Genomic DNA, 27,473 nt, shown 5'->3' with positions numbered 1-27,473 from the left:
ATTTGGGTTGCTCCTCAGGCTGCTATCCCAGTTATGCTTTTACTAACTGAAAATGTATCTTTTGTTAGGATTCAATTCGTGACGTCCACATCAAAGGAATAATGTACAGAGCAATTGAAGCAGATATTGGTATGTAGTCAATATTGTCACCCAGGAGCACTGCAGCCTTCCCCTTTGACTGTAACCAGGCAGGCATTTTCCTTTGCTTTCCTGTGCTGAGCAGGTGCTGTGTGTAGCTCCTCTCAGTACAGGGCATCTGTGCACCACTGGTTGTTCTAGAACTCGACATAATGCCAACTCAAGAGGAGAAGATCTGGCAGCTTTGGTCTGTTCTACTTAGACAGGGGAGGCAGAGGTCGTTGTTACTGATGCTCCGGGTACCAGTGTCTGAACCGAGCTTCCTTAAGTCTTTTGTCCCCCCACTGTGCCTAGGGCACCACAGACCCCACTTAGTAAGTTCTGACAGATTGACTGGTTTCATGCTGAATCTTGAAGCAGATTTTTCTCTGGCTTGTAGAAAAGTATATCTGCTATGCTGAACAGACGCGCGCAGTGTTGGCCAAACTGGCAGATCACGGCAAGAAGATGTTCCTCATCACCAACAGCCCCAGCAGCTTTGTGTAAGTTCTTCTCTTTCCTTGCTGGTTTCCGGCTCACTTATATTTCATTTATTTTCACTGTGGGAAGTACGAAAGAGAAAGCTGCAGAAGTGTTGATTTCTTTAACATTAGACTAACTGGCTAACCTCTTGTTGTAGGGACAAAGGAATGAGGTATATTGTTGGAAAAGACTGGAGGGACCTGTTTGACGTGGTCATTGTTCAGGCTGAGAAGCCAAATTTCTTTAATGATAAGCGGAGGTGAGTGTCTGTCTGTTTAGGGGGCTAGATTTTACTCATTTGCTTCTGTGATTATGTATGTAATATGTCATGGTGAAATCTGGTTGCAAAATGATAAGCATCTGAGGTTACCTTCTAGCAAATCATTAAGGAAGCTCTGGTGGCATAGTGGTTAAGGCATTCAGCTGCTACCAAAGGTTGGTAGTTCGAACCCACCAGTTGCTCTATGGGAGAATGATGAGGCAGTCTGCTTCTGTAAAGATTTACAGCCTTGGAAACCATATGGGGCAGTTCTGCTCTGTCCTAAAGGGTTGTTGTAGATGGCAGTGGGTTTAGCAGGTCATTGAAAAAGGGTGAGGTTAGCACAGAGCAAGCAGCTTACACATCTTGAAATGATTCTCAGTTCAGCTTGGGCTGCTGCAGACGTATGAGTCATGCTTTAAGAAGACAATTGACAGTAACCAAAAATCCAAACTTAATAACTCATAGTTAGTTAGGTCTTCTGCTACAGATGCATTGTGGGATGTAACTAAAAAACAGCAACAACAAACCCCAAAGTTGGGCATCTGTTTTAATAGAGCTCTACCTGGTGCATTTAAAATTGCACTTGGATTTTGTAAAACTTCTCTGGAACCCAGTATTACCATCAAGTGCAATAAATCTCTACCAAGGCTTATATACAGTTTTTCTGCCTGAGGCTCCTGGAAATTAGGGGAATGAGGAAGTTTTGGGTTATGACAGTGAAGGGTGTGTTCTTAGCATTAGTGGGAAAGAGCCAAGGGTATGAAAATAGAATGTCTTTTAGCATGTGGGACAGGCCTGTTCATAAAGACTTGTCCCACCCAAAATGCCAGCAGTGTTGAGAAGTGCTGCAGTAGGGTTACAAAGATAATTCATATGTGCAGCATAATGGCCTATTTTTGAAGCACTTTTCTTTCTCCTGCAGTTGTTAACCAGAACCAGCCTTTTTCTCTCTGTCCACCGATTTAAAGTAGTGGCACTGTGGCTAAAGCATTGGGTTTCTAACCAAAAGGTCGGCAGTTTGAACCTACCAGTTGCTCTGCAGGGAAAAGATGAAGCAGTCTGTTTCTGTAAAGATTTATAGCCTCAGAAACCCTTTGGGGCAGCTCTGCCCTATGTTATAGGGTTGCCATGAGTTAGAATTGACTCCATGGTGATGGTTTGATTTTTTTGGGGTGGTGGGGTGGGGGCGGTAATATTCCCTGTAATTAGGGTTGAGCACACAGATGGTTTATGCGTGACTACTAACCTGAAAATTGACGGTCTGAACACAGCAGTGGTGGAAGGAAGCTTAATGATCTGCTTCCATACAGATTCCAGCCAAGAAACCCTGCGCAGCGGTTCAGCTTCCTAACACATGGGGTCGCGTGCCATGAGTCAGAGTTGACTTCATGGCACCAAACAACAAAACAGTTTGATCTACATCTTTCACTATTATAAATAGGGTTTTCTAGGCTGTAGTCTTTGCAAAGTCACATTACTAGGTCTTTCTCCCACAGAGCCACTTGGGGGGTTTGAACTGCAGACTTTCTGTTCAGCAGCTGGGCACTTAACTGTTGTGCCAACAGGGTGCCTAAGAACAACTAAAGGTCTCATAGTAGAGGATGGGTGGTTCAATTTGGAACATCCATATGAGGAGATAATATTCAGCCAAGAAAAAGACGTTATTGTCGTGATTAGTGTAAAAAATGATGCACTTGAGAGAGTGTAATATAACCACGTGGGGAATTGTTCACAATATAAGTGAAAAAAACAAGGGCTATCAATCAGGATATACAAAATGATCCTTGTTTTATGTACTTAAAAAGACAAAAGACAACATATAAAGTGAAAGACATAGTGTAATATTGTACGTTTATAACTGGATGCCAGAACTGTGAATCCTTTCCTTTCTCTTCATTGTATTTTTCTGCATTTTCCAGATTTTCTACAAGGAAGACATTTATATTTTTTTACAATAAAAAATAATCCTGATAAATTGTTACATTTAAAAACAAAACCAAACAAACAAAAAAAGAGGCAAGCAAACCCCAGGTCCTCTGGGCTCACACACTCAGCTGGAGGCAAGAGAACTTACCCGTTCCTTGTTTTCCTGTCATAAAATGGTACTCCTGGGCTCAGATTTGTTTTGTGTGTAAAGTGGCTGAATTTTAGGTATAAAGGTGGACAGATACACTAGAGCAGTCATTCCTCAAGTTGTTTTTGTGAAACAGGTTTTCTGCATAGTCAAATTCAGGAACTCTGGTTGAAAGAAAACTGTTTACAGCAGGGCTTTTCAGAGACATCAGACTGAGAGGGACTTCCTAAGAGGGACACACATAGTACATCGTGTTTTCCAAATGTGTCCCACCCTGGAATCGGTCTTTACTAAGCACCTCTGGGTTTCTGCAGGCCATGCTTTGGGGTGTCTTGGGTCAGGCCAGGGAAGGTGGATGTTGGGTTTTGCTTTCAGAGTGTTGCTTTGTGGAGGTGCGTCCTATTACCAGTGAGTTACTGTGTAGCACGCCCACTCCTCACTTATCGACATGATTGGGTTCCAAAGACCAATGCAAACACCAGCATTATGTGAAAATGGAGGATTTTTTTTCCCTGTGTTTTCAGACCATCCGTTTGATTTTTTTTTAAATTTAGAAAATATCATCATAGAAATAATAACAGCTAAGAGTTACTGGTGTGCTCATCACTGTGATGAGTCGGGTTACAGATTCCTCTGCAGCGGAGGCGGCTTGGAGGAGACAAAGCTGGATAAAGCCGGGCTGTGTGACTGGAGGGCCCACGGCTTCACCACTTCACCTTCCTGCTGCACTGGGTCATAGCGTCCCTTGCAGAGCCACCTCCAGGCCTCCACTCCCACCCCAGCAAACCCTGTGTTCATAGCCCTGGAGCCTGCTCTGTCCTCTGGGCCTGGCAAATCACTGAGGCTCAGGCCTTCCTGCGTGGGTACTGAGCGCCTGGCAGGCACCTGGCCCCATTGAAGTGGAGGCTTCAGGCCCGGATTGGCTGACTTTGAGAAGCCATTAAAGCCACGTGCGTTTCTTCCAAACACCCTCTCAGATGCCTGTTTCTTCCCTCCCCGCCCACTCCACAGCAGTTTTGAGCTGAAGGGCCCTAGGCCGTATAAGACCTGGGAACCCAGAACAGGGAGGTCATGGGGCAGTGCAGCCTGGCTTCCTGAAGGCCACGTGGAGTCCCTCCTTGAAGGAAGGGATTCTTCACAGCTGCTGATGCTAGTCCGCTGCCTCATTAATGCCCAAAATAGTCCATTTCGGAGATTTTTTACTAATGTTGTAAATGCAAAATGTCGGATAACAAGTTAGTCGATAAGTGAGGGTAGGTGTATTCCGTATCATAGACAACCTATGTCAGTGTTTCCTGCCACCGTATGTCAATGTTTCCCATTTCTGTTGTTAGACCTTTCCGGAAGGTGAACGAGAAAGGTGTCTTACTCTGGGATAAAATCCACAAGTTGCAGAAAGGCCAGATTTACAAGCAGGTATGCCTGCCCAGTCCCTCCCTCTGCATTGCTTCGCTTTGTGGCCGGTGATAACAGCTGCTGTGCGCCGAGGTTCGCCACGGGCCACGCACAGCTCCGCAGGCTTTGCTTGAATTGGCTCTTTACAACTTAGTGTCTGTAACTCAGTCGCAAAATTTAGGCTTCAATCAGTGTATTTTCCAAAATGCTAGTTTCTAAAGTAACTCAGAACTTAATGGTTTTAAAAAATGAAATTTAAGCTGTTACTTTCAAAGTATATAAAATGTAAGATGCCAGTAGTAAACCTTGGAAACTTTTTTTAAAGACGTCTTTAATCACATGGCATTTAATTCACCCAAATTAGTAATGACTTGCTGGCGAGATAAGCTTTATGTTGGAATGAATGATTGGATCGCTGACCATTATTGTGTTATGCAGTTAATTTTTTTTTTTTTTACACAGATAATACAGTACTGCTGTTGGGTATATTACAACCTTGTGGATTTGGCAGTATATTTTCTAGAACTTAAAAACTTAGCTTTGTTACAGCAACTCTACTTCTAGGACTTTAACCTAAGAAAATTACTAAGATGTAGCTAAATGCTACAAGAATGTTTACCATGAAGTCATCTACAAAACTGATAACAATGTCTGACATCAGGCAGTTAGTGAAATGAATCATGATATAGCTCAAGTGGAGTCTTTCTCAGCTACTGAAATTATTTGGCAGAGTAATAATTATTGACATGGAAAATGCTCACAGCATGTTAAGTGTAAAATGAAGTGTATATACAATAAGAATCATTTCTTTTTATATCTTGTAATAATATTTAGAGTCATCATTAGTCCACTTTATTTTGAAATTCATCATTGGAATCACCACAAGATCTTGCTGAAGCAGTATTTGTTTCCGTATCACGCATTTACTTTTTTTTTTTTTGTGAAAACTCCACTTGAATGATGCTATTCTCTTTTATAAATCTGTATTTGTTACTTATTAACTTAAAACTCTGATACTCACAAAAGATCCATTGGTTTCACCAGATTACCAAAGGACACTGTGGCATAAAAATAGGAAGTGTCCCTGACAGCAGGTCAGGCGTTTGGGTGCTTTGAGTTTAGTGATTGAACATGAATCCTTTTTGCCAAGTATATTTGACATAGAAAAAAGGTCTGAAAGATTCTTCATGAAGGTGTTTTTAAAAAGTCTTTGTATTTTGATATTCCATTTTTTTTTTTTAAGTTTTATGAAATGAATATTTGGGAACATGGGTTACAGTTCTCTCACCTGTCATTATATTTTTCTCTTAGGGCAATTTATATGAATTTTTAAAACTTACTGGATGGAGAGGATCCAAAGTACTGTATTTTGGTGACCATATATACAGTGACCTGGCGGTGAGGAACTTTATTCTGTTTCTTTGTTGAGAAAACAGAGATGACTTCTTGGTCTCACGTATTAAAAACATTTTTCTTGTTTACATTCATTTCTATGCTTTTATAAAAACTAAGAGCAGGTCAAATTTTTTGTCTTATTTACGGAACAGAATGGATTAGGGTCATGAAAATTCTTTTTTTGGGGAAATGATGAAAATTAGCAATTTACTCATTAATCAGTTTATCTTTCTACTTAAAGAATGGTAAGAAATAAATGCCAGCCTTCTTTCTCTTTCCTTAAACATATGCATCAAAACACATGAAAAATGTGTCATACAAGCTTACAAGCCTCAGCCAGGGCTTCTTTTGCCAGCAGTCACGTCTGAAGAGCATAATTGGCATTTCCGTTCAACAGCCACTTGGTGAAAATGAGGTTTTTCACACCCCTTGAACTGACTAGAGGAGTGTCACATTAGGAGGACTTGAATTATGATTGAATCTGTAATTGGAACAAGACTGAGTCATATATAATCATTACCGTACTTGAGTCTTTGAAGAATGAATTTTTGTTTGTTAAGTGATCCAAGCTAGGTTCCAGGGTGCACAGTTCTCAGAGCCTGCAGCTCAGCAGGAGGGCAGCAAGGAGAGGCTGGTCGGATGTCGGAGGGTGGCCACAGCCTATTGCCACACTCCGCTGATGATTTCTGAGTATCTTGGTCCACCTTGGATTGGCCTTATGTATATGTATATGTGTATACACACACACACACACACACACATACACACATCTCCATGCATGCACATACACGCACACACAGTTATACATTACTTAATGACTGTTTGAGCAGCATATACATTCGTGGTCCCATAAGGTTTTTTTTTAAAAAAAGAAAGCATCTCCTTTTGTTTATTATTTCCCTCTAATGGCTTTAAAGACTCCAGACCTAACTGGAATGTAGGCAAGTGAGGTGGGCTCTTAGGGTTTGTCTGGGGGGCAGGTGGGTGGCAGTGACAGGGGGTCTGGGGCCCGGGCTGTTCCTGCTGCTCAGTTAGGGCTGGGCATACTCTGCTCCTTCCCTGCTCGCTTCCTCTTATCCATTCCTGTCGCCATGTGTTCCGCCAGCAGCTCTATTAGCAGTGGCGGCAGCAGTGGCAATGAGGATGACCAACACTGGGTTCCCATAAGGTTTTGATATGGTGTTTGCACAACATCCAAGTTACAGAATGTCCTATTTCACAGACTGTTGTTAAGCAACACATCCTTGTATGTATGTAATCAGTCTGTGTCCTTGTGTCTGCCTACCATTGAAGCAGTGGCTTTTAACTTGGCCCGTGCAATAGGACCTTCTGGGAAGTGTTTTCAGATATATGTGCCTGTACCCCACTGGGGTCTATGGAATCAGAATTTCTGGTGGTGGTGGTGGTGGTGGTGGTAGTGGAGGTGGAGGTGGAGAGGGTAGAAGTCCCTGTACCTGTGGCTGGTGAGTACTCTTCCCAGGTGACTCTTGCACACACCCTGCATAAACACACCTGTCCAGTGGGTTGAGCCCTAGTGGAAGGGATTATTGGCTCAGAATTAACAGACTCAGGTATTGATTCCATTGCTACTGTTTATTAGCTGTGTGACCTTGGCCCCCTCCCCCAAGCCCTGATGTCCTCATTTATAAGAAGAGTGCAGTAGGGTAATATATATGAAAATGCTTAGAGAAGTGTACATATGACGTACCACTGTCAGGACGTTGGTGCTCCCAGAAAGTCCAGGTGAGTGACCTGGCATCACAAACATTTGTCCATTGCTCAGTGTGACCTGCAGGCCCTGATTAGAAAACCGTGTGTCATGTGGCAGGTGGGTCTATGGCACTGTGAGGTGACACACAAGGACTTAGTGTTAGAGATACCCACAAAGCAGTGGTTCTCCAAGTGTGGCCCCTGCAAGAGCAGCAGCAGCAGCTCCTGGGAACGTGTTAGAAACGCATTCTTAGGCCCAGCCCCTGGCCTGCTGAATCAGAAACTCTGGAGTGCTTTCACAAGCCTTCCACAATAAGCTTTGAAAACCAGTGCTGTGAAGCTATGAAACCAATTCTTCCTGTTATTAAAAACAATTGTTTATTGTTATTGTTGGTAATATACACAGAAACATACCAATTCAACAGTTTTTCCATGTACAATTCAGTGACATTCATTACATTCTTCAAGTTATGCAGCCATTCTCCCTCCTTTTCTGGGTTATTCCTTCCCTCTTGACATAAACTCACTGTCCCCTCAGGTCCATATCTAATCTTCAAGCTCCTGTGGCCAATTTGATCCCATATAGCTAGTTCTTAAAAGATCATAATACATTTTTTATTGGTTAAGCTAAACTCTTACTTGCTTTCAAGAAGACTTCAGGAGATATTTTTGGCTTAAGGTTTAAAGATTACCTTAGGTCTTCAGTTTCAGAGGTTCCTCCAGCCTCCGTGGCTCCATCTGGAGTCCAAAAGATTAAAAATTTTGCTCTGCATTTTCCCCCTTTTGATTAGAATTCTTTTGATCAAAATGTTTAGTAATAGTAACCAGGCACCATTCAGTCCTTCTAGTCTGCAAGACTTCTTTAACCACTGTGTCAGAAATTACATGGCCAATGAGCATTACCCTTCAGAAGAAGTCACCTTGGGAATCTAGATGTTTCTCCCATTGCTGGTGCTGGTTCTCAGAATACATCTGCATGCCCCCTTTGTGATAGGTTTGAGAGCCAATTTGAAGCACAGGAGAAAATTGGTTTTATTATTTTATTATCATATACTTTATTTTTAGTCATATTTCAGGAGCTTTGGTGGCACATTTCAAATCAATTTTGCCTATTTTCTGAAATGAAAGCCACCATTACAAATTTGCCACCATTGGGAATATTTAAAAGAATATGCTATAGGTTTTCATGTATTAGGGTAGAAAGAAATAGACATTGAACCAGTGAAGAAGGTAGATGTCATTAGGACTTAGAGGCTGTGGATTCTAGCTTTGAATGAGTAGCCAGAGTGAACCATTTAAGCTAAACAAATGCTACCTCTCTTCTTTAAGCTCCCAAAGGCTTCTTTCCCCCTCAGAGTAAAAGCCTGCGTTACTGTAGTTGTCTGGGAGCTCTGGTGGTGTAGTACCTAAGGCACTTGATGGCTAACCAGAAGGTTGCCGGTTCAAACCCACCAGACACTCCTCAGAAGAAAGGTTGGGCAGTCTACTTCTGTGGTGATACTGCCTCGGAAACCCAAGAGGGGTACTATGAGTTGGTCTGACTCAACAGCACATAACAACAACAACGACATGGTTGTCTACAAGCATGATCTTGCCTTCCCCCAGCTCACCTCTAAAGGCACCTGCTGCCCCTGCCCCCTCTCCTGTTCTGCTTTGGGCCCCCTGCTTTGTTGCTTCTTGACTCCCCCTCCTGAAATATTCCTGTCCCAGGGCCTTTCCACTTGCTGACCTCTCCTCCCACATATTTGCATACTTTCTCCCTCCTTCCCTCCAGCTCTCTACTCAAAGGTCCTTTATTAGCTTGCTCTTCCTGACTACCCTTTATAAAGGGGTAACTGCTCTGCCCCCTACTCTTACTTTGCTTGGTTATTTGTCCATTGAACTTACTACTACTTGCCTTTGTGCATTTACTTATTTCTTGGCTGTATTTTCCATGAAGGCAGGAATTTGGCCACTTTTTAGTCATTGCATTATCCACTGTCTAGAATAGGGCCTAGCAAATAGTCATGCTTGATGAGTATTTGTCAGATGAGAAAATGAATGACCATTAGAATGGTAGTATAGCTTAGATGTTCCAGGACAGATCTGAGATTAGACATCCTGTAAAAATGGCATGGGGACGTTGGACCTCCTCTCCTGACTTCACAAGGGAGGAGAGTCATTAGGGCCATGATTCACAGTAATTATTTCCGGAACTCAAAGTTACATGGGGAGAAATGGTCAAAGCCTAGGGCTAAATTGTTTTAGTTAAATGTAATTCATTTAATTCCACTTGGTTAATAACTAACTATTATAATTAAGAAGTGATTCAGTGAATGCCTGCTATGTCTGGGAAAAGTAATGAAGGGGTTTGAATTCTGTTCAGCTTAATGCTGACTCTTGATCTTTGTGATCAGGATTTGACCCTGAAGCATGGCTGGCGAACTGGTGCAATTATTCCAGAATTAAGATCCGAACTCAAAATAATGAACACGGAGCAGTACATTCAGACCATGACCTGGCTGCAGACCTTGACTGGACTCTTGGAGCAGATGCAGGTTTGGGATTCTCTCTCTCTCTCTCTTTTTTTCTTTAAATGTGAAATTAGTCCATTGGTCAAAGTTATTTCAGGTATTTTCTGTTTAACTGTGATTATAAAGTATGAGGCGTCTAACAGTCTACTCTCAGTTGACTGCAAAGTAATTGTTGTTAGCTGTTGCTAAATCGCCCCGACTTTCAGCAACCTCATCCACAGCAAGATTAGACTGTTATGATCCAGTGTTTTTTTTTTTTTTCCAAATAATTTATTGTGTTTTTGATACAAGTTTGCACAGCAAGTTAGGTTCCCATTTGACACTTTCTACACAATTGTTGGGAGCCTAAGGCACTTGACTGCTAATCAGATGGCTGGCGGTTCAAACCCACCAGCCACTCCTTGGAAGGAAGGTTGGGAGATCTACTTCCATAGAGATGCCACCTCAGAAACCCAAGGGGGGGTCGCTATGAGTTGGGTCCAACTCGATGGCACATAGCAACAACAACACACAGATTGTTTAGCGCATAGTGTTTTTATTGGCTGATTTTTCAAAAGTTGATTGCCAGGCCATTCTTCCTAGTCTGTCTTAGTCTGGATGCTCTGCTGAAACCTGTTCAGCATCATAGTAACACTCAGGCCTCCACCAACAGACAGCTGTAGCTTTGCAGGAGGTATATTGGCTGTGAATCTAACTCAGTTCGCCTGCATGGAAGGCGAGAATTCTACTACTGAACCACCACTGCTCCCTGCAGAATAACTGCTGGGGTTATTTGGTCCCTAAGAGAGTTTTGCTAAATTTTCCTGTATGGATGGACCTTTTAAAATGCCCACAAAGCCCTTTGGAGAAAGAGTGTCTGTGGTAGTTATGTTTGCGTGTCAACTTGGCTGGACCTGGTTGACTGGCTGGGCAGCTGGTGGTAGTTATTCCCCATGATGAGACTGACAATCAACTCCATGGTGGGATCTACCACAAGCAGCTGAGTAGCTGCCTTTGGATGTCGTCTGCTTCCTGTATTTAAGGAGAAGCCTTGAGAATGGTCTGTAGTATATGGCACTCTTGGACCCTGCATGTAGCCGTGTCATTGCTCAGTAGCTTGCTATGCTCTGCTGACCTTGGGATTTACAATGGACTTAAGTTAATGGCCTGCTGTGTGGTTTGGTAACATCAGGACTGTGCCTTTTTACTTGTCAACTTTGGGGCTTCTCAGCCTCAGCAGCCAGCAGCTGTCTGAGTGAAGAAATGCCTCTAGCTTTAATGGCCTGGGAGCAGGAGGCAGAGCTGGACCCCAAGGTTGAGGGGCTTTCACCTAGCCCCTAGAGCCTAGCACTTTTAACTTGGCTTAAAGCCTCCAGACTGTAAGAGAATAAACTCCTGTTTGTTAAGGCCATCCCATTTGTGGTATATTCTTGTCAGAGCGGCACTAGGTAACCAGAACAGTGTCTGTGGGGCCTCTGTGAACACAGCTGTTTGGTTATGAAATCCATGTCTAAAGCCCTTTTGGGAGGTTTTCTGTGGAGGGGCGATACTAGAAACCCTGCTGATGTTTGGGTCTAGCCCTGGTTCTGCCCTTGGCCTCCTGTGGGACTTCTCTATTCTGGGTCTCGGTTTCTCCATCTGTAAAGTGATGGGTCCTATGGAGTGAACACTTTCGTCTAGGCACCATGGCTTCCTGGAGACCATCTCAAAACCAGTGTCAAGTTCCCTGCATCCAGCCTGCCATTGCCGACTCCCTGGAGTCCAGTGGCAGCTCTTTCTTTGCATATGATATGCAGCCAGTTTTGGATGTGTAGCGAGGCATGTTGTTTCTCGTGGTCATTCCTGGTCCACGGAAGCTGCCTGTCTCACATCTGTGGCCGCCTTTCCTTGTCATCCCTTCTCCTTTCCTAATCTCTTCAGGCACCTTGCCTTCTTGCTCGGCATGCCCGGGCTGCAGCCATCTTAGTGTGAGTGCAGGTTCTGGGATAAGGGGCACAGGGGCCGACCCTCTTGGTCAGGGCTTTGAACCGTTCATTGCAGTTCAGCCCCCTGCTGAGGAGGTGCATCTCCACTCCAGGTATACTGAACCAGAATGGATAATTTAACAAGATCCCCAGGTGATTTTTTCTATTAATTACTTTTATGTTTTTTTTTTTTTTAAGTGTTATTTAGGTGAAAGTTTACAGAGCAATGTGTTTTCCACTCAGCAACCCATACACATTCTGTTTTGTGACATTGACTGCAATCCCTACCTTGTAACAGCTCTCTTCCCACTTCTTCCCTGTGCCCACCCCTTCCCTCCATTCTTCCTTCCCATTCCCTCCCAGCTTCCTAGCTCTGTCCCCGGGCAAATGCTGTCCTCTTGCTTGTTCTCATGAGTGCATCCTCTCCTGATGTTCCTGTTTCCCTTCTAGGCCCGTCTGTTGTTTTGGCTTAAGTTCAGTTACTAGTTTGAAGGGTGTCTAAGGACCATCGTCTTAGAGTTCCACCAGTCTTTATCAGACCAGTAAGCCTCGTCTTTTTTCCAGGTGATTCTTAGGCACACATTTTAACAGGGGTGTATGTAAGAATAAGAAGCCCTTGTTAAAATGTACTTGTTAAGTTGATGATTCTAGTTCAGTGTATCTGGGGTAGAAACGGAAGTTCCCAGCTGGGGTCAAACCAGAGTGATGAACCAGTTTGCAGCCCTGCGCTTGGCAGACACCTCTGGAGCCTCTCTGGCCAGGGCCTGTTGCCCACAGCCTGCCAGGGAAACAGGCAGGGAGCTGCCTGGCCTGCCCCAGCTGGCAGCCACGTGGAGCTGGCTGGGTTGTAAGCTGAGGCTGAGCTAGGAGGAGTGGCAGCCAGGCCCTCTCTCCAGGGGGCATACATTCCAGAGCGTGGAGCCCTGCACGCTCCAGGCTTAGTGTCCAAGACGCTCTGGCTGAGTTGTTTCTTGGCTCTTCTTTAACAAGGGCTTGGTTCTGCTTCTGTTGCTATGCTTTGTCTGTGAGATGACTTTCTAAAAATATAAGGCATTATTCTGGGTGAATGTAGGTTAAAGTCTGTGCCTGTGCAATACAATCATAATGATGTTCGTTGCTGCTGATGTATAACAGAACAAAGCGTCGCCTGGTCATGCACCATCTTGATGATCATTGTGTGTCTGAGGCTATGGGAGGGTGTGAGGAGAGACACAGCCCCAGAGGGTTGATGGCCCCTCCTCTGAGAACCTGACCACAGACTTCTGAGGCCTTCGGTAATCTTGGAGTCTCTTGGAGATGATCTGCCATCTCTTCTGCACTCAGAGTTGCAGAACGAGGGGAGAAAGAGGCAGGTGGCTGAGAGGAATAAATGGGATAGCTGTCTGTGTCTGCTATACAGCTAGGCTGGATGAAGCTTGAACTCAGAGACCCCACGTACCTCCCTGTGTCTCAGAGTCTGCCTGGGTGGGGAGAGTGCCTGAGGAAGGAGGCAGGAGTGGAGAGGAGAATTCACGTGGCGTGTGGCAGCTAGAGGAGCCCTGGTGGCACAGTGGTTAAAGCACTAGGCTGCTAATCGAAGGGTTGGTGTTGGGACCCACCAGCTGCTCTGTGGGAAAAGGATGTGGTGGTCTGCTTCCGTAAAGATTTCAGCCCTGGAGACCCTGTGGGGCAATTCTTGTCTGTCCTACGAGGTCACTGTGAGTTGGGGATTGACTCAACCGCAGCAGGTTTATGTTGTTAGCTAGTTTCAAAAAAAGAGAAAGCAGGTAGATTAACTTTGGTAACTCTTATCCCAGTCACCAGAATTCTTCCCTCAGTTCTTCGGTCTTCCTTATTCACTGTCTAGCTTTCGCATGCATATGAGGCAGTCGAAAATACCAGGGCTTGGGTCAGGTGCACCTTAGTCCTCAAAGTGACATCTTTGCTTTTTAATACTTTAAAGAGATCTTTTGCAACAGATATCCCCAGTGCAATATTGCTACTTTCATAGATGTTGATTGTGGATCCAAGTAAAATGAAATCCTTGACAGTTTCAACCTTTTCTCCATTATATCATGATGTTGCTCCATTATATCATGATGTTGCTTACTGGTCCAGCTGGGAGGAGTTTTGTTTTCTTGATGTTGAGGTGTAATCCACACTGAAGGCTATAATAGTCTTTGGGCTTCATTAGTAAGTGCTTCAGGTGTTCTTCACTTTTGGCAAGCAAGGCTGTGTCATCTGCGTATTGCAGGTTGTTAATACGTGTATATTCATATATGTACACACATAAAAGGGAGTCCCCAGGTGGCACAGACACTAACTGAAGAGCTTTACAACTAACCGAAAAGGTGGTGGTTCAAACCCACACGAGGTGCCTTGGAACGCAGGCCTGAGGGTCTGCTTCCGAAAGGTCACAGCCTGAGAACCATAGGGAACACAGCTCTGTTCTGCAATGCCTGGGATTTTTGCAGCTGATTTGGTTTTATGTGTATAAATATAATTAAGCGAATATATTAATTCCTTGTGGCATCTTACAGATTTTACCTTTTCTGTTCTAGTCATATTTTGTGGAGCCCAAATTTGGTAGTAATTTGTTGATTTAAAATGTGAAAGCTGGTTAAAAATACACTCACAGATCCTGCATTTAAACTCCCAGCTGTGCTGGATCAGTTGACTGATGCTGAGGAAATCTGCAGCTGGTAGTTATCCAGTGGTAGCTGCTTCCTGGTGGCATAGTCAGTGATCTTAGGGAAGAAATCATATTATGGGCTCAGTTGATACTGTTGTTGTCTAAGCAACAGAGAATTTCAGCAGGTGACTGTCAGTGTCGGGCCGTTGAGCTGAGCAGATGTGATATGTGATAAATAGAAGGGTCTTGGCTCCACATCCCAAGCACATGGCTTGCCTATTTGGTGTTTCCTTCAGGGCTCTAAGATCACCCCTGTGATGGTGAATTGCAGGGAACCCACCTGTCCCCTGTGATCATGTGCCCCGCTGATGCCAGCTTCAGTGTTTCCATTTAGCCACAGGAACCGTGGAGAGAGACTGTGTGATTCCATGTGTTATGTTGTGGGCAGTTGCCATTTTCCTCTTGCTCTTTGCTCACACTTTGGCTGCCAGAAAATTCTCTGCTCTGCTTTCAGTTTGACGTGCTCTTCCTTTTCGCTTTTTGTGAAAGCAGTTACTTTTTTTCCTTCTAAACTTTAAAAAGATAATATAATTATATTAAGGAAAAAAATTAAAACCACTTATAATCTTATTATCTAGCACAAATAGAAAAAAATAATTCCTTGTTAATATCCATATAGGTGCACTATTTTTAAATGCTTGCAATTAGGATAGGCTGTTATCCCTGCTGGTTCCACTTAACTGGCATGTTTATGTTTATACAGATATATGATAGTTGGAATAGATACTATATGAAGCGTATGTTTATGCACAGGTGATATGTGTACTATATTTATTATACATATGTATCTTATTTACATTGTTTAGTTGCTGTTGAGCCGATTCTGGCTCATGGTGACTCCATATGTGCAGGGTGGATAGGGTTTTCAAGGCTCTGACCTTTTGGAAGCACATTTCCAAGCCTTTTTTTTGAAGTGCTTTTGCGTGGGTTTGAAGCACCAACCTTTTGGATAATAGTTGGTTGAGTGCTTACCCGTTTGCACCACTAGTGACTCCTATTTTGTTACACATATACTTTAAGACTTTGAAGACTAAGGTGTACCTGACCCAAGCCTCATACGCATATACAAGGTGGACAATGAATAAGGAAGACTGCAGAAGAACTGATGTCTTTGAATTGTGGTGTTGGGTGAAGAATATTTAATCCGTGGACTTCTAGAATGAACAAATCTGTCTTGGAAGAAGTAGAGCCAGCATGCTCCTTAGAAGTGAGAATTACCAGACTTCTTCTCTCATAATTTGGTCATATTGTCAGAAGCGACCAGTCCCTGGAGAATGATATCATGCTTGGTCATGTAGAGAGAGGGTGAGCGCAAAAGAAGAACCACCTCAATAAGGTGCACTGACACAGTGGCTGTGATGATGGGCTCAGGCCGAGCAACGATTGTGAGCATGGCCCAGGACGGACAGTGTTCATTCTGTATAGCACATGAGGTTGCTGTGAGTCTGATCTGACTGCATGGCACCTAACAACAACAACAGCCACATACTTTAACAGCTTCGTAATATTTCACCTAATTTATTAAACTGTGTTTCCAGTATTGAGCATTTAGAAGTATTTTTAGTGAGGATGTTGAGATTTCACATGAGAAGTCTAAAGATGTGTTATTTCCCCCAAGTTGCTTGTGCCTTAGATGTATAAGTACGAATATAAGTTTATTTGGGAATGAAAACAGTCTTAATAAGTAGCTGTGTCCTGCAGGTTCACAGAGATGCAGAGTCACGGCTGGTTTTGCAGGAGTGGAAGAAGGAGAGGAAGGAGATGAGGTAAGAGCAGCCTGTTTTTTTTTTTTTTTTTTTTAATTAGGATTTGGGTGAAGATTTACAGAGTAAATTCACTTTGCATACAGCAGTTCACATATACTTTGTCTCATGTCATTGACCAAAATTTACAATGCAGCAGCTCCCCTCCCACTTCCTCCCCATAGTTACCTCCTCCCAGTGTCCATCCCTTCATACTCTTCTGCACCCTGAGAGGCCCATTGTCTGCCAACCCTGTATATGATCTTGGATACACTCTCCATTTAGACATACATAATTGTTTAGCTTGTTCACCCATCTATCCGTCCCTATACCCATGTTTGCTTTCATTGACAAGTCAGTATTGTATTTGCAAAGGGGTTCATATTTGTTGTTTGTACTGCCCATGTAACTCTCTCTGTCTTTCTCATCCTCAATGCTGCCATATTGGTCACTCACATTTGGTACATTGCCCTTCTCTTCACCCAAATCAATATTTATCTCTATCTATCTAACAGCATTCCCTCCCCTTCCCTCCCACCCCTGGTAACCAACAAAGAAAATGTCCTCCAATATATAAACCTTTCCTTAACTTTCACAATAACGGACTAATACAATATTTGTCCTTTTGTGACAGAGCAGCCTGTTTTGCATGGAGTGAATTCATCCCCTGATCTGAGTGTGCTCCGACCACTCACCTTCCCCTAGGCTCTGCCTAAGGCCTTCTTTCAAAACATCTTTTTCTACCTCCCCGGTATAAGAGAGTTCCCCAGTATCCAGAGTCAGCCATCTGCTGTTAGTGATGTGTGACATTTCCTGGAGGCCAGCAGTGAGACCACACCTTCAACCCTGGCCATCTGAAGTATAGGGTGGAGGGGCTGCTTGCCTTTCCCAGTCAGGGGAGCTGGGGCCAGATGTGCATGATGCAGACACCATCATGGGGCCAGTGGGACAGCACTGGAGGTGGACTCTGAACCCATAACGAATTCTCAGGGCTCCTACCAACCAGGTGCTTATTAGTAACTATGAATAGTTACAAGGCTGTTTAAGGACTGTGCACACAGTCAGTCATCAGAATGGTAAAGAAAGCCTGGCTGGCTGAAAAGTTTGCTGGGTGTGTGTTTTATAGGAACAGTTACTCAAAAGAGGCCTTATGACATTTGTGCTGCCCTGAGAAGGATGGCTTGTATGTACCCCTTTTGCATGGACATGTTTCCTGGTATTCCTGGACCTCCCCTTTCCTCGTGGGTGCAGCCTGGGCCCTGAGCAATGGGTAGCTTGCCCCTGGGACTGGGCTGGGGGGCCAGGAGTCCATCCTTTGGCCCTACAGAAGACAAGCCTAGATGTCATTCGGCCGTTCTTCCTCTCTCTTGGGTGCCAAATGTCTGGTGCTCATTCCAGCCTGATTTCCATTGGTACGAAAGTGTTGGGTGGGAGGGTGAGAAGGGGAAGGCTTAGCATGATTTGGATATGGGCCAGTGGGCCTGAGGGCCGGTCCTGGGTCCTATAGCCCAGGGACAGCTCATCTCCAGCAACCTCAGGTTATATGGGGTAAAGGAACTGCTTCACCCATCAGAATGGTCGTTTTGTGTTCTAGTCCCTATCATCTTTACATCTCAGTGAAGCTTTGAGTGAAAGTTTAAAAACCGTTGGTATACTCCACCCACAGGCCTGCTTGACTTTTTTTACTTTTGCACTCTGGATGTCACAGCATCTCCTGTCCTAGGATGACAGAGGATGACTACCATCTAGTGGCTTTTATCACACAGTTGTGGAAATGTTTTTTTTTTTTTTTTTTTTTTGGGCCACATTTGTAACTGATTCACAAGTGATCAAATGGTATTTATTCATTTTGCTGAAATAGTCTACCTGTAAGGTCCCAGCCATCAGAGGGCATGCGTGTCGTGAGTTTGTGTGATGGGGTGTTGATTGATACACACACGCAGATAAGTACTCCTGCAGGGGCTTGAGCCCTGGTGCGGGTGAACAACCTGGCAAAATGCCCAGAGCCCTGCTGCCAGGAGGCAGTGAGGTGTTTGAAGCTGTGCTGTAGGTGGTGGAGGTTGATGTCAGTGGGCACAAAATTATCCCTGATCCCTCGGAGGGCAGAGTGCTTCAGAGTCTACACCGTGCTTCTCTTTCTCTTGGCTTATGCAGTTCTCATAATAAAGGGTCGCTGGCCTCCATGCGGGGAACGAGAGCATTAACCCCGCGCAGACATTTCACACTCCCTCCCTCAAAACCAAAGCAGCTGTCCTCGGGGCGCTTCTAACCCGTGGCAGCAGTGTGTGGCAGAGCAGCGTTGCGCTCCGTTGGGTCTCAGTGGCTCATTTTTGGATGTAGGTTGCCAGGCTTTTCTTCGGAGGTGCCTCTGGGCGCACTCACACCCCCCTCCCACCTTTCTGTTAGCAGCCAAGCCTGTTAACCGTTGCACCACCAAGGACTCCGTGTCTCCGCACACACTCCCAGAAGCAGCCCCTGCACGCCCTACTTTGGCTTGGAAAATGTGGCCTGCATACATGGAAGGGCATGTACACCAAAATGGGTCTTGGAAACTGTTATCTGCTGGCAGAAGGGAACATGTGATCAGAACTATTTCTGATGGATAGATAGGCAGGCAGATGGTTTTCTTGTTTAGAAGTTGGAGCTGCTCTAGGCTGCCTTTTCTTTTGTAGTAATTTATTGTTGTTGAGAATATACACAGCAAAGCACACTTGGGTTCAACCATTTCTGTGTGCAGTTTGGTGACAGTGATGACATTCTTGGAGTTGTGTGGCCATTCCCATCCTCCTTTCCTGAGTTGTTCATTCCCCATTAACTTGAACTCTCTGCCTCCTAAGTTTCCTATCTCATCTTTTTGAGTTGCTGTTGTGAATTTGATATCCTGTGTACATAGTGCTTTAAAGACCATCATGCTCAACCAAACCAAACCAAACCAAACCAAAGCCACTGCTGTCGAGTCGATTCTGACTCGTAGTGACTGTAGAGGACAGCAAACTTCCCCATAGGATTGCTAAGGCTTTAAACTTTATGGAAGCAGATGGCCACATCTTTGTCCTGCTAACTGGATGGTGAGTTCCAACCCCTGACCTTTTGGTTAGTTGTTGAGTGCTTTAACCACTGCTACATCCGGGCTCCTGTAATGCTCAAGGCAGATATTTTTTACTAGTTAAGCTAAAGCATTATTTGGTTTTAAGAAGACTTAAGGGGATATTTTTGGTTGAAGGTTTAAAGCTTATCTTAGGGCAATAGTTTCAGGGATTCATCAGCATCTATGGATCCATAAAGTCTGGATTCCATGAGAATTTGAAATTCTTTTCTGTCCTTTTGATTAGGATTCTTCTATGGAGTCTTTGATCAAAATGTTCAGTAGTGGTAGCCAGGCACCATCGAGTTCTTCTGGTCTCATGGCAGAGGAAGCGGTTCATGGAGGCAGTTAGCCACACATCCCATCTCTTCCATCTATTCCTGACTCTTCTTCTTCCTCTGTGGTTCAGGTGAATAGAGACTAATTGTGCCTTGGATGGCTGCTTGCAAACTTCTAAGACCCTAGACACTATATGGCGAACTAGAAGGTAGAACAGAAGTGTTATAAGTTATTATGCCAATTAACTTGGGCTATCTCCTGAAACCATGATCCGAAACCTCCAAACCAAGGAACCAAATCCCATGAGGTGTTTGTTTATACATGAGCAGAGGCTACTTTTTCTTTGAAACAGCCCTGTAAAGTGAAGAAAGAAATAGATGCATGATTTGGGTTTCAGTAGTTGAAAAACAGACCTTCCCTAAGCATTTTCCATTTTTTCCTTGCTTGTTCAGAGAAATGACCAAAAATTTCTTCAATGCCCAGTTTGGAAGCTTGTTCCGTACAGACCAGAATCCAACCTACTTCCTGAGGCGCCTGTCCCGATTTGCCGACATCTACATGGCGTCCCTCAGCTGCCTCTTGAACTACGATGTCAGCCACACCTTCTACCCCAGGAGGACTCCGCTGCAGCACGAACTTCCTGCATGGTCTGATGGGCCCTCCACCTTCAGAGGCTCCCTGGTGCAGGAGGCCCAGGCCAAGTGACCAAGTGCCCACCGTGGGAAAAGCCAGAAGCAGCAACGGCCCCACATTGAGTGGATGTGACAAGGCTGACTTTGTGTGGTGATGAGTGTTGCTTTCTGAATGCATATATGCCTTTGGACATTTATATTGTACTTTCTGGACAATGTTCCCCAGGTTTTTGAGGCAGGAGCTAGCAGTTGACTGCCCGCCTTCCTCTGCACATCCCCTTACAATAGGGCTGAAGGGCGAGCTTCATATTGAAACTCTGTGTGATTCAGCCTTTAGTTCCCCAAGGTACTGTACCCCATGTCTGCTTTTTGGGATAGGCGAGCCCCCTTGGTGGCATCTCCATGTCCCAGCTGGTCACGTTTTGAAACTGTTCTTGACTCTTTCATGGAAAAGTACTGAGCTCTTGGCAGACAGTGCACTGGGAACTACAGGAACATCGTAACATGCAAAGACAAGCTGCTTGCAAAAAGCTTAATGTTTCATGAGCTCTGCAGTAGCATAACGTTGCAGTCCGTCACAGAGGATCCCTAAGCAGAAGCTAATTCCCAAATTGGTAGGCGCCAGGACTGGCATTCTGTCCTGTTGCTTCAAAGCAAACTCAGCCTTCCTGGAGAGACTTAGAATGAGCAAGAAAAGGTACAATTCCTTTAACTTTTTGTCCTCAGTGGTCTGCTTTCTGTGTCCTACCCCATGTTGGGGAACGACAAATGCATGAGAGAAGGATAGATTCCCTCTTTTTCCCAAGGATGGCCGGTGAGGAGACAAAGTCTCTGGTTAAAATGACTTTCCAGGGACTTTCTAGAATAAGGCTGCAAGAAACTAGCAGGCTCAGAAGAGCCACAGTGTTTGAAGGTGGTCTCCTGGGAGGATATTAAACCTGAAGCAGGGCCCCAAGTGTTCGTGTAATGAGCTCATTGGAAGAAGGACAGTGAGGTGTGGTACCTGCTGCATTGTTCTGGACCCTTGTTGATGTACGTGCATTACTCGGAGTCATCTTTGGAGGGAAACACGTGGATGCCTGCCTGTCTGTAATGAGCTATCCAAGGAGCAGAGGTACTGAGTTAAGTAGGGGTGGCTATCAACCTCTTAGCCATCTCCAACCTTCTCCCTCTTAGATTTTTCTCCTGCACTGTTTGTATGGCAATTTTGGGAGGTTGGTGGTTGTTTTTAGTGTATGTTGTGTTTAAGATGGGAGATGATAAAGGTCACTGAAGCTAAGAGAAAAGAATCAGAGATGATCTTGCCAAGTGAACTTTTTTCCTCCTAAGGGGATTGCAAGCAGCATATATTCTTAAACCTGTAAAGGATGCCAGACACATGAAGGGCTTTGAAGAATGCTTGCTTGCTCAGCATTTTTTATTGTAATACATTTATTGTAACCAGCTCTCGACAAAATGCTAGCTTGGCATTTCATAGGCTACCTGACAAACACAGAAATTAGATTACTTAGTTAATATTCATCCTAATGCCATTGTTATAATGAGTTTATACAGGTTGTATTTTGTTGTGTTTAACTATAATGGTGAAGGTGATCCTTTAGACCCTGTTAGACAGCTTTTTTTTAACTTCTGGATTTTATCGTAAGCACAATAAGGTACAGTAGTCCACTTCTTTTTGTGGAATGGGCGTGGCATTTTGTTTGGTGTTTGTTCCTCAGTGTTTTAAGTATCAGTGTATTGGGGAGTGGTGAAGGAGCTCTGGTGGTATAGCACCTAAGGCATTTGACTGCTAACCAGAAGGTTGGTGGTTCAAACCCTCCAGCCGCTCCACAGAAGGAAGATGGGGCAATCTACTTGTGTGAAGATTTACCACCCTGGAAACTCGACGGGGGTCGCTATGAGTCGGAATTGACTTTATGGCACTGAGGTTTTTTTGGGGGGGTGAAGGGGAGAGTGTGGGTTTAATAGGTGTAGGGCCAAGGCCCAGGACTTCTTGGTGCCAGGTCCTAAAAGGATGCACTGGTGGCTTGGCTTAGAATTTCTGCTTTGGCGCAACAGAGTGAGGAAGTAGCTTTATTATTATTTTTTTTTAAATCTTGGTTTCTGTCTAATTAGCTCCTCAATGGGTGTCTACTAGGTGCTGGTTACAGGGTGTTTGTTTACTCAAGAGTGAAGTAGAACTCTTTATAAAACCAGTTTTCATGGATGTCTACACAGGGTGACCCAAGCCTTGGGGGAGAAGGAAATGTTTGGAATTAGAATAATGAAGTTTACGCTTGACATCCATTTAGGACAGTGGCAGTCTCTGGCTGTTGAGCTTGGCAGTACTGAGATCGGCCGTGTGGTGGAAACCTGCCATTGTCTCAGCAGGGCCTGCCCAGTGTGTCTGCTGGATGGCACACTGTGGCTAGTACTGTGAGTCAGGACAGCTGTCTCTTCTGGCAGGGACAGAGACATTTTCCTACTTCCTTGTTTATCATTGTCCAAACCCAATCAAGACAGATTTGACCTTGTCACTGTCGTGACTCAGCTGGGATCTTGGCACCTGGATCCGGCCATTTTGGTCTCACCAGCTTGTTGCCTGGTGTGCATCTTGATGGAAGAGTATTGGAACATGGAACGTGAATCCCTTTTCTACCAGTTAAAAAATCAATTTGGAAAGTAAATGGAATAAAAAGAGTTTGCATATTGAAAAAGTTAGTGTTTTTAAGCATTGGTTAGATTGATTTTCTGAGAATTATGTGAAAACAAATCCTTAGTCTAGTGGCCAGTTGTGACAGTCCAACAAGGCTCATGATAACCAGGCAGGTTGACTTGGGAGGGACCAGCACAGCAGAAGTTTTCCAAAATTGCTTTTATAGATGAAACCTGGCTTTTGAAACAATTTTATGTGTTTGGTTTATAGCTCCTAGTTTCCTCCTAAGCTACCCCCCTCTGTTTTTTAAAATTATCATCAGCTCTGTTTTCTGATGTTCCATTAGTGCCATGTAATCACATTTCACTGATTTGAGCACATTTCAGACTAAATTGCTCATTACTTTGAATCCATTAGCCCTGGTAATTATTGCAAAGAGAAATGAAAAGTAATCTTTCCTCTTGGCTAATTTAGCTTTGGATGAACTAAATGGCTTCTCCTCTCTCCTCCCAAAAGACCTTTTCAGCCACAGAGAGTACTGAGTATTGGAATCGAGTTCCACAGCCCTGAATGCTCATTTGCTGCCAAGAGAACCACCTGGGAACACGTCTTCTAGAATGTTCCAAGGCTTGAAATTGGCCAGAGGCAGGGTTCATTGATTGTTCTGTTTAAGCATTAGAGCCTGTGTTTTACCCTCTTAATACTGATTGTCGACGTCCATTTGGTTTTTCTTGCCTTAGCATTTGGGACCCTGACTCAAAGTTCAGCTAACCTTTGACATTACTAGTGGGCTGGCAAAGATGAGAATGGCTTCTCGAATGCAGAGTTTGGCAAATGTCCCTTATAAAGGGCTAGCTTGTAAATATTTGTGACCTTGCTGGCCATTCTCTGTCTACTCAATATATGGGTATGGCTGAATTCTGCTAAAACTTTATTTACAAAAACAGGCAACGGGCAGTATTCAGTCCTTGGGCCATCATGTCTCTTGCTCTGATGGATTGTGTTGATGCTGATGGCAAGAGCCCCCTGCTGAAAGCCTGTAGATAAATAATTTCCTAGCTTGGGTGCTCTGGTGGTATAGTGCCTAAGGCACTTGACTGTTAACCAGAAGGCTGGCAGTTCAAACCCACTAGCCACTCCTGGGAAGGAAGATTAGACAACCTACTTCTGTAGTGATACTGCCTTGGAAACCCAAGGAGGGGTTGCTGTGAGTCAGAAAACGACTCAAAAGCAGTGAGTTTGGTTTTTGTGAGCTGGGTGCGGATAGTAGAGAGAAGTTCTGTAGATAAGTGTGCCGTATTCCCCCACAGTGTACTTTCTGGGTGTATTGACTTGTAAATATGGCAGAATGTGGTACTTGTGGCCCGTGGCACGATCGCTCCATTTGTGTGAACTCAAGCTGCTGGGCTCACATGCTAGTTGACTGTCCCTCTTGTGCTCCCAGATTGCACTTCAGGACAAAAGGACTTATGCCCCCAGTTGCTGGTTGTGCAGCTGGTCATCCTACTGGTCAACCGATCACAGCTCCAGCCCTCTTTGGGCATTTCTTCTGCTGAAGAGCCCTGCCTCCCCCAAAGTCATGCCCTTGTCTTGGAGCAGGCTGTAACCCTTGACTAGTAGAGGTGGGATTCCAAAGGCCTTGCCTCCTCACTCCAGCTTGGGATACCTGTCCAGCTCCAGAGCCCCTGTGGGGTCGGTTGGGGCCTTGATGTGTCTGTATTACAGACTGTCTCTTACCTTCACCAGTCCTGCTTCCTTTACTTCCCTCCCCATCCCCTGGGGTGGATCCTCAGAGCACTCCCTGTAAACTTCCTGCACGTGACCTCGCTGCTTCTGGAGGACCCAGCTGCAGCAGTGCTTCTGTAGTTACTGAGAGCTGTAGGCTCAAACTCTTGACTTTCCTGTTTTCTAATTGTTTAGTGGAATGACAGATTGTGCCAGTATGATACCAGGGTGCGATCAATACAAATTAGGTAGACTTACTATTTATTTTGAATGTGAATTTACTATTTATTCTAAATGTTGATTTTATGTATTATGTGGTATTGCCAAATAAAGATTGCATTGTGCTTGGGTAATTTCTTTTAGAAAGATCAGCACCAGGCCGGCCCCTGTAAGGCGGGGGGCGGGGGTGTTAAAGATGTCCCAGATGTCCAGCTTTTCCAAACTGCCGTGCTACTCCTTCATCTCTGACATCAACTCCTCTTCCTCCATGCAGTACTCTCCCTCCCGTGTTAGGGTTCGGTAGTTCACAGTAACATCTCACAGAACTTGCAAGCTTCCAAGGAAATGGCTCACGTGGTGGTGGGGGAGGCAGGCAGACTGGCAAGTCCCAAGGCTGTGGGTAAGTTTGGAGGATTCCTGCAACTCATATGGTTGCAGGGGTTGGTTTACCCAAATCAGCGGGTCAGATGATGGCTGCTGTCTCAAGTCCAGGGATGCTAGTCCAGGAAGAGCAAGAGAGACAACATTCACATATATACCTTCAAGAAGCCAAGGGTGGTGACTTAAGTCATACCCTCCAGCAAGGTAGGACTCTAAACAGGCATAGGGACTAGGATTTACAATACATCGCAAAATGGAAGACCATGACTAGAAGGGCCATTATTAAGCACTGCTTATTGTATCAACCAATTTATTGTAAGTCACCTGTTTTGTGTGCAAAGTCAGTGGCAAAGCCAGATCCAATTCTAATGGACCCAGAAAAGAATCTCCCTCAGAGAAGGGGTGAAGGATTATGGTTCTTTTTTCTCACCACTTTCATCTCAGCCACCCTCAGCTAGTACACTCACTTGTTCTTCAGTTTTGAAGACTGTGTTGTTCAGCTCGAGACAGAAACTGGGTGTGAGTGCAGCCTTGGTGAGGAACAGGTGACCGTGGTGTTCTCCCACAGGGCAACTTCCTTCTTGAGAACAAGGAGAAGCTGGATTCATGTGTACGTTTGTAAACAAATTATCAGGAAAGGCAGAAATTGGAAGCACTGTTTTAATGGGAAAAAACTACTGAAGTAACAGTAAATGTTATAGTCTCAGAGTTCCTGAGTGAAAGTCATTAACACACTCAGCTGCTAACTGGAAGAATGGAGATTTGAGTCCAGAGGTGCCTTGGAAGAAAGTCCTGGCAATCTGCTTCTGAGTAATGAGCCGTTGAAAACCATCGTGTGGGCCGTAGTTCTACCCTCATACATATGGAGTCACTGCAAGTCGGAATCTACGTGATGGCAACTGGTTATGAAGTCCATTAACACTTGATGTTGGATTTATTTATATTTTGAAAAAGTTGTTTTTAAAAATTTAAATGTGTTTTTGTTTTAAAATGCCTTAATGTTCCTGACTTGTCATTGTGCTAATATCTTACTCTTATTCCCTTTTCCCTCAAGGATATTATTCTAATCATGTGTTTGTTTTTTTAAACCTGTGAACATGTTGGCGTGGGTGGTCTCACTATTGAATCTGTGCCACGTTCTGTTTTGGGTGTTTTCCTGGAGAGGTGACATTGCTTCCGTCATGGCAGGTCATTCAAGAGAAAGTGGTGAACTGCTCTGTTGCCTGGAACAGAGGCTGCTTCTGTTTCCTGGGGGAAAGATTACTGGGCCTGTGTGGGCAACTGAGAGTGGCGTCTCAGATTTCCTGGCCAACCCGGCCTTTCACTCCTCTTCCCCCAGTGAGAGTCTCAGCCCTGGGCAGTACTGCCCACTAGGGGACAATTTGGGAATAGTTGGAAGGGGTGTTTGGTGGTTCCAGTGTTGGAGAGGGCGCTCAGGCATTTCATGGTAGGGTCTGGGGTAGACATGTTGCATCTCAGGAGAGCCTTGCACCCTGACTTGTGTGTGTCCTGAGCCCACGCATAATTTTCATACAATTTGGATTTTTCAGGAATGCTGTTGTTGCTGTGTGCCGTCGAGTCGGACCTGACTCCTAGTGACCCCTCCTTGGGTTTCCAAGGCAATATCTCTACGAAAGTAGATTGCCCAACCTTCATTCCGAGGAGTGGTTAGTGAGTTTGAACCACCAGCCTTCTGGTTAGCAGAATACAGCTATGTGTAACTCAAGGGGAGATTTTCACTTTGCTTTATTCAGAACATTATCAAGATTTGTTCACTATTTCAGAAAAGCATGTTCTTGATAGCAGCAGTGCCGCTGACACTATTGGAGTCATTAATGCAGCAGCACACAAGCCAGTCTGCATCTGTCAGAGTCATTTTCACGGCGGTGCTGTGTTGTTAGGTGCTATCAAGTTTTGACTCATTGTGACCCTAGGTGACAGAGTAGTACTGCCCCGTAGGGGTTCCTCGGCTGTGATCTTTATGGGAGCACATCACCAGGTCTTTTCCTACAGAGCTGCTGGGTGGGTTTAGATTGCCGACCTTTAGATTAGCAGCTGAGCACTTTACCGTTGCTCCACCAGATTCTTTGGAGCTGCTATGAATGTGCATACATAAAAATATTTTATTTAACCCTAGTGCCTAAGGCATTTGATTGCTGACTAGAAGGCTGGCAGTTCAAACCCACCAGCTACTCCTTGGAAGGAAGATTGG

The 27,473-nt window shown here is 44.5% G+C and overlaps 1 protein-coding gene across 1 annotated transcript in view; it reads left to right on the top strand.

The window, feature by feature from the left end:
* Window positions 1–20,374, top strand: part of NT5DC3 (5'-nucleotidase domain containing 3) — an 85,267-nt gene extending 64,893 nt beyond the window's left edge. Inside the window, exons 7-14 of the mRNA XM_007952390.2 lie at window positions 69–129; window positions 518–620; window positions 758–859; window positions 4,271–4,352; window positions 5,643–5,729; window positions 9,833–9,973; window positions 16,265–16,329; window positions 20,122–20,374. Coding sequence (XP_007950581.1) covers window positions 69–129; window positions 518–620; window positions 758–859; window positions 4,271–4,352; window positions 5,643–5,729; window positions 9,833–9,973; window positions 16,265–16,329; window positions 20,122–20,374 — 894 coding nt within the window. The remainder of the gene's footprint in view (window positions 1–68; window positions 130–517; window positions 621–757; window positions 860–4,270; window positions 4,353–5,642; window positions 5,730–9,832; window positions 9,974–16,264; window positions 16,330–20,121) is intronic.
* The last annotated feature ends 7,099 nt before the right edge of the window (window positions 20,375–27,473 follow it).

This window comes from Orycteropus afer, unplaced genomic scaffold, assembly GCF_000298275.1.
Source record: "Orycteropus afer afer isolate SDZICR_OR568_19922 unplaced genomic scaffold, OryAfe1.0 scaffold00334, whole genome shotgun sequence".
Lineage (NCBI taxonomy): Eukaryota > Metazoa > Chordata > Mammalia > Tubulidentata > Orycteropodidae > Orycteropus > Orycteropus afer.
Note: the sequence above shows the minus strand (reverse complement) of the source record. Positions and strands in the feature narration are given on the sequence as shown.